The following is a 13,415-nucleotide window of genomic DNA, read 5'->3' as shown; positions in this document are numbered from 1 at the left end:
GAGTTTTCTCATCTGAATTTGTACATAGAATCATGTTCTACAATTTCAAAATGCACAATGTTTTCCTGATATAGGCTACTAATCATTGAGTTGTCAAGCAACACATTATAAACATGTATTATAATATATACATATCCAACGTAAAAGTTCCCAAATACAATTAGATTTGACTGATGTATCTATACGGAGACCACCGATTGGTTGTGCCACTTCTTTAAAGAAGGTTCTTCTGGATTAAGGCTTTCTGACCATAGTCACTTTTTCTTCATCTGTGATGATTCAAATTAGAAGTGCCTGAGAGGAAAGAGTCACAGCCCCATGGTGGAAAGGTGGGCTAGGAAATGAAAATGACATGGCCTGAATCTTTATGACTTGTACTCGAAGCAGAGATTGTAATATGCCTCCATGGCCACTGTGACCAGTAGACTAAAAGGGTGGTAACATTTGAGAACAGGCCGCAGGTCCACTTTGGTCATTTCATTTAGCCTTTTAAAATCCACAAACCTGGTCCTTTTAAAATGGATGTATTTAAATCATGCATCAGAGAAAAAGTTTTCATGGTGGATGTAGGTCAGAAACGAACGTGTACATGGTTTTTAAACACACTTCCACCCATTAAATAATGAGTGTATAGGCTAATTCTCAAGCGATTCTGTGTTTCTCTCTCTCTGTGTGTGTGTGTGTGTGTGTGTGTGTGTGTGTGTGTGTGTGTGTGTGTGTGTGTGTGTGTGTGTGTGTGTGTGTGTGTGTGTGTGTGTGTGTGTGTGTGTGTGTGTGTGTGTGTGTGTGTGTGTGTGTGTGTGTGTGTGTGTGTGTGTGTGCAGCTTGTGCTCAGTGAATCAACTTTGTACTCTGTAAAAGTAATCTGCGTGAATAATTGAGGAATGTGGAATGAGCTGCAGAATTATTGTGCAACACACGAAACCACTTCATTAAAGCTGCAGATTTTAATTTGATATATCCACCCCAAGGATTACAGTTACGTTTTTTCTGTTGTATAGTCATCATCAGTGTGCATAAATGTGCAAGGACCGGAAAGACTCCCTTTCTCAGCACTTAAAGAGAGTACACAGGACGCGTGTGTACTTTTTGGAGAGATCGCTGAATATTTGAAAGCCTTCTAAAGCAAATCAGCTTCTCCTCCACCTTCTGTTGAACGTTTCTGAGCTCTTTTGACGGGCAATTCCCCAGAAACGCTTTTGCTTTGGGTTAAATTCATCTCTTATGCTCCTGCCAAAGACTCGTCTTTTATGTCCGTCACACGCTCCCTGCCATGTCCAAAGGCTGAGCCCACAGTGTGTCCTCACTGAACATCCTACTGTAATACATAGAGAGTTCACTAGACCTACAATCCACAAATATTCCACGGCTGATCAGAGGGAGAGATGGTGGCACTCACCCATGACCCCCGTCTAAACCCTGTGAACGTACAGTAGAGAAACTCACTCGCAGGGCGAAGGCACCTAATTACTGGCGTTGAAAAGGCGGATCTGTGTGCGTTTCAATGAGTCCCTTTCATATCATAAACAGCCTGTCCACACCAGGGAGTGACCATAACACACCTCGTTGGCTTGGCAACGCTCAAACAATCCCTCTTTCACAACTCCCCTCTCTGCTTTTCGCTTCGGTTGAAAATCTGTTTCACCAGGACATAAAAACGGGCACCAAAGAGGCATCTATTTCAAAGGCCTGTGGCTAGTAAAGTGGACCTGAGTGTACATGCACTCAACAATCGCAAACCTGTAGACTGATCCAAATGCTACATAGAATTGAGCACTGTTAGACTCAGCAAAACACAGGCGCGGGCATTCTTTATCTTCTGTAGTAGCCAGAAACAAACACACATTAAGGTACTGTGGCTCAATGTTGATTCATTCACCCGTGGGCTATTATTTGCAATGCAAAACCAACTGACATCTGAATTATCATTAGTTGAACTAGAGCTTTAAATGGATACTGCAAGATTCTGGCAATTTATCTGTTTTTCTACTTGTTTATAAATCATGGCCTTGAGACAGGTCGTACATTTTGACAATTACAAAACATTAAAGGGATACTGCGAGATCCGGTTTTCGACATAGCCAGAGTCAGATGAACTCGTGGATACCATTTGTATGTCTCTGCATGCATTTTGAAAGTAGTTAGAGGTAGTTCTGAAAGACAATGCTGAGCCACTGCTAACTAGCGTTAGCGCAAACCATACGCTAGCGTTCCTGTAGACTTCCAGTAATTGCGCTGACGCCAGTTAGCGTTGGCTCTTGAAACTACCTCCTAACTTCCTTCATAATGCAGACATAAAAATGGTATCCGTGAGTTCGTCTGACTCTGGGTAAGTATAACAGTAAATGGTTTGTAATTACAGCTTACTTAAGGCTATGAATAATCAGACAGCTGAATTATGTTTCATTTGTGTTTCTCAGGTCAATGCATCGCGGCAGGAGGGCAAGCTGATGGAAGAATGCGACCTCCTGATTGACATCATCCAGCAAAGAAGGCAGATCATTGGGACCAAAATCAAGGAGGGGAAGGTAAAATCCAGGAGTGGCCATGGGGGTCTGAAAGGGGAATCCCATCCAACACACACACACAATCCTCTGCACTTTCTCTGAGCTGCAGTCTGAACCGTACGGCCTGGGAGGGAATGTAATAGTAAAACAACAGAAGGGTAAATGTCTCTCGCCTTCTGTTCGGGGTCTGCATTGGATCTGTTGGAAAGTCCACCGTCTGTTCACTCTCGATCTGTTCATTTACGATGCAAAGTGAACATTTGAACAAGGTCACCAAGGGGAATTGGACCATGCTTAATTATCAAGATGTCCAACCTACAGGGCATGTCTCAATTATTTCTACTGACTGACAGAGTTGGAGTTCGCTAACTATTTGTAGTCAGAGAGGAAATGGAAATGACTTCACACTTTGTGTTACTTTTACTTGCTTCACTTCCCTTACTGAATTTCTGTTGGCGTTGGAATGACCAATAGCTGTCCAGGGTTAGTCAGAAACCAGATTCCTGCAGTTTCTCTAAATGACGGGACTTCCTTCGTTCCTTCCTGGTCTCGTGTCAGGACTTGAGTCAGGAGCGGGGCTTTAAAGTAGAAGTACCAATATCAGGGGCCATAGAGGCAGTTTAGCTCTGACCTTTCGGCTGGAAATGAAAACCTGCCTAAACAGAAATCCTTTATGGTGGTCGGTTGCCGCTGACACGATAGAGAGACAATTTGGTATTTTTTCTTGCTCCCACACCTCTGGCATTGTCCAGTTATAGGATACGGGTGAAAAGTTGTTTCATATAAATACCAGAAAATTGCAACAAAAATATACACATTTGAATGAAACCAAAGATTAGTTGTTCAGTTTAGTGTGTCAGAAAAGGTTGATGAGGGCAGTGTCTCTGACCTAAATACAACATCCAACCAACCACATTTCACTGCCCTCAATCACTCTCTCTTAACCTCTCATTAGGTGAAGAGAAAGCAACAAGCCAAAAACATCTGGATACAATCCCAAAAAGCCCCATCTGTGATAAATCTCTACCATCCCTGATGTGGGATTCAGTAAATCATCTTTAACCCATTCTAACCCCCCTCTGTCCTATCTGCTCTATAGGCGGTCCGGATCAGGAAGCTAGCCCAGCAGATCTCCAACTGTAAGCAGTGCATCGAGAGGTCCTCTGCTCTCATCACCCAGGCCGACCAGACCCTGAAGGAGACGGACCACGCCCGCTTCCTCCAGACCGCCAAGAGTATCACCGAAAGGTGAGCAAGGCCATCACGGAGGGTGTGGTAGAAATTCACTACAAACACCGGCTCTGACTAACCATTGACAATTCACAGTCAATCAACACGACCTCTGGCATCCTATGAAAATGTGCAACATAGTGGGATAGTTGTGAACTAAACCCTCTGGGATTATGTGTTTGTGTTAGGGTTTCCATGGCGACCACCTCCTCTCAGGTCCTGATTCCAGAGATCAACCTGACGGACACGTTTGACACGTTCGCTCTGGACTTCACCAAGGAGAAGAAGCTGCTGGAGAGCCTGGACTACCTCACAGGTACAGAGTACAATCAGCTCTATTTACTAGTAGTGGTGGGCGCCAATAGTGATCATTTAATATAATATCGGTATATTGTGATAATGTGGCAATATTGTGATATACTGTGATATTGTTGCCTATATTATGATATTGCTTTATATCATGATGTCAACTATATCAAAGCACTGACAATATATCTCCCTATATTCTATTGTCAAGTGCAAGTGTTGGCATCTCTGACCTAAAAATAACCTAAAAATGTGATTGTATGCACTCTACCTAACTGTGGTCCAAAGTTCCACATCTACATAATGCCAAAATAGTCCATGTTATTGCATATTATTGCAGTACCCAAAATAATTATACATCATATGAATAGATTTATATGAGTTTGTGGAAGAGATTGTTGTTTAGTCTTTGTGATGGCAGAGGGCTTCGCTTGAGGGCTGGCTCACTAAGTGAATCACTCTGAGTCATCGATGTGCACTCACTGGCGGAGGGGGAGCGCGAGAGAAGGAGAGGGAGGGGGGGAGAGAGAGAAGGAGAGGGAGGAGGGGGAGAGAGAGAGAAGGAGAGGGAGGGGGGAGAGAGAAGGAGAGGGAGGAGGGGGAGAGAGAGAGAAGGAGAGGGAGGAGGGGGAGAGCGAGAGAAGGAGAGGGAGGAGGGGGAGAGAGAGAGAAGGAGAGGGACGAGGGGGAGAGAGAGAGAAGGAGAGGGAGGGGAGAGAGAGAGAGAAGGAGAGGGAGGAGGGGGAGAGAGAGAGAAGGAGAGGGAGGAGGGGAAGAGAGAGAGCGAAAGGGAAGGAGAGATGAGAGAAGAGAGAGATGAGAGAAGAGAGAGAGGAGAGAAGAGAGAGAGGAGGGTTAGGGAGGGGAGGAGAGCGAAAGATGTCATCAGCCTCTGCTCAACTGTCAACCTCTGCAATATCATCTGGGCTATGAATTATCATTAGCAAACAAAAGCTTGGCAATCAATATAAGTCTCTAGCCTTCAGTCCTCCTTTAAGAGCCACAGTACTTTGTTTGAGGTAAAACAGCAAGCTCAAAAGGTGAACCACTGTTATTTCATCATTATGCCAGAGCACGCATAACATAACATTCTCATTACCCTTATGTAGCGCCAAGTCCTCCGGGCATCAGAGAAGAGCTCTGCACGGCATCGTACGACACCATCACCGTCCACTGGACCTCAGACGACGAGTTCACAGTGCTTTCCTACGAGCTCCAGTATGCTATCTTCACAGGGCAAGCCAACGTTGTCAGTAAGTATCTGGGTGTCGGCAAAAATGCAGTCACACATACCAGGAACACCTCCAAGCACACAACTATCTTCATATGTCAAGCCAATGTTGTCAGTGTGTATCAGGGTGTAAGTTAAACTACCCTCTGGCATACCAGGCACACCACCAGACGCACAATGGTATCTTCACATGGCAAGCCAATGGTGCTAGTAAGTGCACAGAACGCCTTGAGAGAACGCTTTGTGCTCACAGAACTCTCTCCTGATGATAACTTTTGTATTTTCCAACTCAAAGCCCTGTGATTCGGGTGTAAAGCCAAACAGCAGGAGGACTCAAGAACCAAAACCGAATCATGTGTTTCTTCTCACCGAGCCTGTTGACTAGGGCCAATGGGGTGATCTCAAATCTCAGGATCTCAGCTTGAGTTATTGCGGTGTCAAAGGGGACAGAGTGGAATGGAGAGAGGGAGACGAGCTGACTCGGAGCGAATTACAGTCATAACACGAATCAGTGCTCAGAGCCCTCCTCCCCCACGGATCACGCCTGAATGCCACGCTCATGCATACTTCGCTGGGCAAGCAATATAAAATGAGATCAGGGGATGGGAAGTATAGCGGTGTGTGGTTTGATGAAAGCGGACGGCTAGCAAACAAGGTTATAGGGTGTCATGAGAATAAATAGGATATGATTTGTCTCATGTTGGGATCACCTCTCTTCACTGCAAACGTGAGCACTTTAGCGACAACAACAAAGAGAGGAAACTGAGAAGTACCAGAACTACAGCTTTAATATCGTAATACAGCATCGGTGTTGCTGCAATTTGGAACAGGGGTAGTTGGCTTTTTCCACGCTTAAATCATGTTGAAAACTCCAGTGCCCCCCCAAGTAGAATTACTTTTTGAATGTCTTTCGGTACCAATATACAAAATGAATGAGCATAAATGTATACTAGAAGTCTACCATGTTCACCCTAGAATGATAATTGAACGTAACAATTGTATCAGATGCTGTCTTTGGAACCCCACTGAGAAGGCTCTTTACCAACATCAGCACTTTTCATGAGGGGTGGCGTAAAAACCCAAAGTGACACGTGTTTATTTTCCACTTCCTCCTCTCCTCATCCTCTGCACACGCTATGTTTTCTTCCCGCCCTAGTTTCACATCCAATCACAGGGTCTAAGCTCTGGGCTGAGGCTGAGGTGTTGTCACAATGTCACATCTTTGAAATGACACTTCAGAGGAAAACGGGTGACGGCAGACACTGGCCCCATAGGGTCTCACTCAGGGTCATTTAATTGCAGGGTCATTTAATTGCTCACGGTGTTTTCTCTCACCAATGTAAATGATGTGTGACAGGCACGCCGTTCCAAAATGGCTGCCATGTCTGAGGTGAGAATGGCGTGTTTCCATTTCAAATATTGGCAAATGGCAGCCTTCAGAACACACGTTAGACATGATGACGGGGTATGATGGTACATGGTAGTACTATAGGGACGGACAAAAAGGCGCAATGGGTTCACGCTCAAACAGATGTCGCGTGAAGCTTACGGAGAATACACTGTGCACTCAGCACGATGGCTGTTCTGGCAGAGAATTAAGCCTGCGGGCATCAATGTGGCACAGCACGGCTTAGTATAGGCCTATCAATGTACAGCACAGCCAGTCCCACGGACATGGAACAGCACAGCCATTGAGAGGTGAATGACCCCCCCCCCCCTCATCCTAACACCTACACTAACCACATGAAACAACAGAGTAGAGTGAATGGCAATATATATGGAATGTGTTGGATCATTAGAAATGAATCACTATAAATGGCATAATGCTGCGTTGCATACTGGCATTTGTCGTAATGAATTGACTTTGTATGATAAGTTACCCCTCAATTCCCCTTAAATCTACTACACCCTCCGACGCCAAAGTCATATTGGACAAGAAGCATTGTCTGAACACACTGATCACGAATCCTTCCCCTCTCACTATGATTAAAAGGCCTTAGAATTGATTGAGGAAGTGACTGATTATGGAATTTGGACCACTCCTCTCTATCCTTTAGCTCTGGTCTCCAAGGATCACATGAATCGACTTCCTCCCCTCCTAACACAAACAGACTCAAACCTACACCTCTCTCAAACTATAGATACGAGTTCGCTAAACTAAAGAATGAAAATATACAATATGTTGGGGAAATATGGACTTAATTAGGTGACTGTTTATATTTGGTCCAAGTATGATACTTACATTGGCTGAGGATTGGCTGTCTCTGCAGCAGGCAAAGCAAATCATCTCCTCATTCTGTGACAATTAACTTTGCTTACATCCTGGAGTTCAGCAGGTTACGAGTGACCTAACTAATTGATAGATGTTTGCTTTTCAAAGTTTATCAAGGCCGCAATACTTCAACAACAAAGTATGTGTACTGTACATGCGCAGTCTGCGTTATTGGTCTGTTATAGCCACTCTGTGTGTGTTCGTGTGACTACGTGTGTGCAAACCGGAAACATTTGTGTGTTGCATAGCTGAGTGTGTATGCATGAAGACACTGTAACTGTGAGTCGGTTTCTCCCTCCCAGGCCTGTGTAACTCTGCAGACAGCTGGATGATTGTGCCTAACATCAAGCAGAACCACTACACCGTCCACGGCCTGCAGAGTGGCACCAAGTACATCTTCATCGTCAAAGCCATCAACCAGGCAGGTGCCCGCAGCAGTGAGCCAGGGACACTCAAAACCAACAGTAAGGGCTCCACATTCATTACGATTGAAGGAAACTTGGAATTATAGCATGCAGTCTTAGAGAAGTATCTTGTGATTCTTACCTAATATGGTCACCATATTATGTTTCAATACGGTGTCCATATTAGGACAGCATCACATGTCGGGGATGGTGTCCTAATATGGACACTATACATACAGCTGCTGCCTTCATAGCCCATCCTACCCATTACATTACATTTAAATCATTTAGCAGACGCTCTTATCCAGAGCGACTTACAAATTGGACCCTCGCCCCTTGCTAACTTAACCATGTTGTCTCTCTCCGTCCTCTTCGTCCAGGCCAACCTTTCAAGCTGGACCCCAAGTCCGCCCACAAGAAGCTGAAGGTCTCCCATGACAACCTGACGGTGGAGCGCGACGAGACGGCATCGAAGAAGGGACACGGCCCGGAGCGCTTCACCAGCCAGAGTAGCTACGGCGTCGTCGGCAACGTTTACATCGACAGCGGACGCCACTACTGGGAAGCCCTGATTGGAGGAAGCACATGGTGAGTTAGACCTGGGAGACATGATGGACCAATGTCTTGCTCTGAGCCACATGGTTTTTGGCCTGTTGGATCTGGCTGGGTAGAATGACAGAGATAGAGGCCACATTGTAAGTCACTTAAAAGCACATTTACACATTGTAGTCAGAGAAAGATTCGATGCACATTTAATAACTATGAGTATTTAACACTTGGTAAGTGTTCACAAGTGTTGAAGTGTTTGGGTTTTAGAGGCAGGCTAACAGTGTCTTCTTACTAATTTCTCCGCAGGTATGCGGTGGGCATCGCCTACAAGTCGGCCCCCAAGCACGAGTGGATTGGCAAGAACTCGGCCTCCTGGGTCCTGTGCCGCTGCAACAACTCGTGGGTGGTGCGTCACAACAGCAAGGAGCTGGCCATCGAGCCTTCACCCCACCTGCGCCGCGTGGGTGTCCTGCTGGACTACGACGCCGGCTCGCTTACCTTCTACGACGCCGTGGGCTCGCAGAACCTGCACACGTTCCACGTGTCCTTCACCCAGCCCGTGTGTCCCGTCTTCAACGTGTGGAACAAGTGTCTGACTGTGCTCACGGGTCTGCCCATCCCCGAACACCTAGAAGGGTTGGAAACCCAGGACTGAGACCCCCTGGGAACTAGAGTTCCACTGGGCCAAATCAGACTAAATTGGGTTGGGTTAGGTTAGATTAAGCCACCTCCAAGGCACTTTGGGCCACTATGAACTAGAAAAGGCCATCCGCAAACTTGAATCATCACAGAAAATGTCATGCTACCACCTCATTTTATTTTAGGCACTTTGGACCAACCCTTGGGCCAACGTCAATCGCACAGACCACCCTCGATTCAACCACAGACCGTTTGACCACAGACCGTTTGACAACAGACCGCTCTTTGCAATGGGAAAGAAGGGAAGAGCTACGTAGCTGTACAGTTGTGAATTATAGCTTTGCCAAACTCCCACCTTCATGATTATGGAACTAAAGTAGCCATGAATTTAAATGTTTTTACTACCATTTTCTTGTGCTTATATGACAGATATTAATTATTGAAGTGTAAGAAAATAGCCTAGATAGATTTCCATATGCACATCTTCCCTTACATTTACACATTGTTCATATGTTATTTATGGTCAGTTTACCAGACATAGGTGACATTTATAAATCTAGGGAAATTATTTTGATGCAATTTATCGATGTTACTTTCTAATCTAGAAAAAGTATTGTGTCCTAATACATTAATGTGTAAATTATACATATTTTGTGACAACATAATTACTTTCTTCCTTATAGTACCTTAAACCCACAAGTGTAAAAGTACTGTTGCATTTTAGACAAGCAATTGCATTGCATTTTTTATTTTTGTCATGTTTTGTAATGGGATAGGTCCCTCTTTGCAATGGGATAGGTCCTTTGTAGTTCAGACATGCATGTTAGTGAGTATCTCTCACGTCTATTCCAAATCTTGTTTTCATCCATGGAAATAATGCAAACTACTTTGTCCTCTCCTGAGTGAATACTCACTTCCTACTGTACTTAGCAGGTGTCACAAACCCGAACTGAAAAACACTTCCACTTTGCTGTTAAGTACAGTGAGGACGCGACTAATACAATCATCACTCTGATTTCACTTACAAACTCAGTCATTATTTCACCACGGTCGATGCCACCACGAGCCACAGCTTGACCTCACGCTTGACCACTGTATGACCCAGTGACCATGAACTCAAATGTTGTAGGATACGTCTCTCTACCACACACAGGCACTCCATGATGTACATAACATATTATGTTCTCTTTTACTCTTGTCTTCTTCCAAAAGAAGGACCATCTGGATATTTTACAGATAATCGTTTTGTTTTTAAAGGAACAAAATGGATCTGTTCACTCATTCATTTGTGTCTTAGGTGTGGTTTGGGATTATCCTTTCCTTGTATTGGATGCAGCGATTATCTGCTCTTTAATGTTGCCACAAAAAAACGGTTTCAATTCAGATGTACGTTTGAATCCGGTGGACACTATTTTAGGAAAGAGGATCGGAAGGCTTGTGTCACTGTACAAATATGAAGTAGCATTTGTCGATTGTCAAAGGTACAATAAAGTGAGATACATTTTAACTTGTTTACTGCCTCCTGTACTGTATATTTCACACACACACACACACACACACACACACACACACACACACACACACACACACACACACACACACACACACACACACACACACACACACACACACACACACACACACACACACACACACACACACACACACACACACACACACACACTCACTTTGTCGTAAACATCACTTTAGCAATACACCATCAGGTCTTTGTCTGTGTCCGACCATCAACGTAGCCTAATATATCGTTTTTTTCTCTTTCTAGACCCATGCCTTCCTACCATAAATCAACCCAACCAGCCATCTATGTGTAGACTACAGGGCCTCTTCCTGGTCCGCTAGAGGCTTTTGACTGGTTCACAAGAGCAACGGTGTGGCCGGGCAATATGGGCTTTACCAAAAAACAATATGGGCCCCAGACAAAACAATATGGGCCTCAGACAAAACAATATGTGCCCCAGACAAAACAATATGGGCCCCAGACAAAACAATATGGGCCCCAGACAAAACAATATGGGCCCCAGACAAAACAATATGGGCCTCAGACAAAACAATATGGGCCCCAGATAAAACAATATGGGCCTCAGACAAAACAATATGGGCCTCAGACAAACAACGACCTGAAAACAACTGACTGGGGTCCTTCCTCTTACAACTAACATACATGTTCAACAACAGTGTTTGGGAAGGTGTGTGTGTGTGTGTGTGTGTGTGTGTGTGTGTGTGTGTGTGTGTGTGTGTGTGTGTGTGTGTGTGTGTGTGTGTGTGTGTGTGTGTGTGTGTGTGTGTGTGTGTGTGTGTGTGTAGTCCTTCATGTATGTATTTGACCTAAAACGGTACTCCACCGAGTAAAAACTGTGATGACATGGAAAACTGATTGGACTTCCAAAAAATTATCAATGTAATTTAGTCTTAAGCTGAATTCAAAGACAGGGTGAAATCTTTGATTGATGTCGCTCTGGATAAGAGCGTCTGCTAAATGACTTAAATGTAAATGTAAATGTAATTTCACACTTGCATCATTTAGCAGACAATCTTATCCAGAGCAGCTATGGTTAAGTGCCTTGCTAGAGGCAACTTGGGGAATCAAAAAAAGCAACCATTTGGTTGCTGGCCCAATTTTCTTAAGCGCAAGGCTAACTGCCGCCAACATATCACATTGAATTCACGTTAGTTGACAACTCAACCAAATGTAAATCAAAAATAGATGTTGAACTGATCTGTGCCCAGTGGGATGGTACGGTGATTCTCGCAGCTCTTGCACCAGCCCAGGAAACTGTTAGGATGACATGATTTTCAATGACATCTCTTTTGGTCCCCCGGTAGAAAAAGCTTTAGGGACTTGCGTATGTGTTTGGTGTGTGCGTGATGACATACGTACGTTGTGCATGAGTGAGTGTATATGCGTGCATGCGTGCATGCATGTGCGCGTGCGTGTGTGCATACATGTGTGCATGCATATGTGACTGTGTGCGTGCATGTGTGTTGTTCATGAACTTACAGTGACCCTGCACATGAATTACTGGTCAGTGGAGGTCATGACTGAGCAGGAGCGCTGTGACATTTCCCTGATGGCTGGATGTTTGGCCAACACACCAGGAATCTTAGCTACCCGTGAAGGAACTGCCCAGAATCACAATTTACAGACACAGGAAGTGAAGGACAGTCGATAAGAAGGAAATAGGAAAAATAACAAAAACAAATGTCTAAATTAACTGCCTTCATTCAATTTGATAAACATTGTCTGGTATCGTGTGACTATTTCGTTGTATAACAGGCATCAACACACATTTCAATAGGATACACATGTTGCTGGTCACGTATTAAAAGGAAAAGAAACCAAAAAAGTTGTCCACATAATTATACTTCACATTATGGCTCATGATACTCTTTGCTTTAAACAAAAAGTATTACATCAACTGTGGATGCCGAGTCGAGTCAACTCCATGGAATGGCCAGCAGAGGCCAGTATAATGTGAAAAGAAAGTACTTAATCCATAATCCATAATGTCCTTTGGGGAAAATCAAAGAGAGTCTTCTGCCAATGTCTAACGGTCAGGGTAGTGATTTTAATAGGATTCATTACAGTAGGACCACGCATGCTGAGTTGAATCTGTTGTACTCTGGCTGTTAGTATGGGTTATGGTTAATATCTCTGATACATGCGTCCGGCTATCAACAATGATCTGACAGTACTGATTGTACTTTATCAAAACAACATCTGTGAATTTGGAGTACTATAACATAAGCAACACAAACACACAAAAGAAAAGATCCTATTCATTCACTGACTACAGCTGTTCCAGTAATCAACGTTGGATCCTAATGAAAAGCTTATCGGTTCCTCTTACGCAATGTTTTGCTTCCTGCCGTGTGATAAATTGCCGTTTGATTCGCTGTGCCGCTGATGGATCGTATGAAGGCTGGGAAGCAATTTAATTTGTAAGATTTTAGTCCTACTGCCCTGAGCCCAAGTTATCTGCCTGGACTTTGCCTATCCTATAAATAGGATTAAATGTATGGAAATAGAATGAATAGAATGGAAGTCCCCATTCATGTAAATTGTTTGTCAATTCTATTCATTCTATGTCTATGCATTTAATCCTATCCGATAGGCAAAATCCAGATGGGTAACTTTTGAAAAACTGGGCCCGGGGATTACAGGATTATTAGGATAGATAGATGAGAAGGGAGGAGTTTTGGAGTCAGTTGTAAACAAGCATCATTCTTGCTTCCTTCTCTCCTGGTCTGGTCGGACA

The 13,415-nt window shown here is 44.2% G+C and overlaps 1 protein-coding gene across 1 annotated transcript in view; it reads left to right on the top strand.

Moving 5' to 3' along the window:
- LOC124011437 (E3 ubiquitin-protein ligase Midline-1-like) overlaps positions 1-10,650 on the top strand; it is a 43,480-nt gene extending 32,830 nt beyond the window's left edge. The window contains exons 4-10 of the mRNA XM_046324813.1: positions 2,421-2,528; positions 3,607-3,755; positions 3,926-4,053; positions 5,153-5,296; positions 7,849-8,010; positions 8,331-8,538; positions 8,806-10,650. Of these exons, the coding sequence (XP_046180769.1) occupies positions 2,421-2,528; positions 3,607-3,755; positions 3,926-4,053; positions 5,153-5,296; positions 7,849-8,010; positions 8,331-8,538; positions 8,806-9,154 (1,248 nt within the window). The 3' untranslated portion in view covers positions 9,155-10,650. The remainder of the gene's footprint in view (positions 1-2,420; positions 2,529-3,606; positions 3,756-3,925; positions 4,054-5,152; positions 5,297-7,848; positions 8,011-8,330; positions 8,539-8,805) is intronic.
- Positions 10,651-13,415: the final 2,765 nt, after the last annotated feature.

The sequence above is a fragment of the Oncorhynchus gorbuscha genome, linkage group LG23, assembly GCF_021184085.1.
Source record: "Oncorhynchus gorbuscha isolate QuinsamMale2020 ecotype Even-year linkage group LG23, OgorEven_v1.0, whole genome shotgun sequence".
Taxonomy (NCBI): Eukaryota; Metazoa; Chordata; class Actinopteri; order Salmoniformes; family Salmonidae; genus Oncorhynchus; species Oncorhynchus gorbuscha.
Note: the sequence above shows the minus strand (reverse complement) of the source record. Positions and strands in the feature narration are given on the sequence as shown.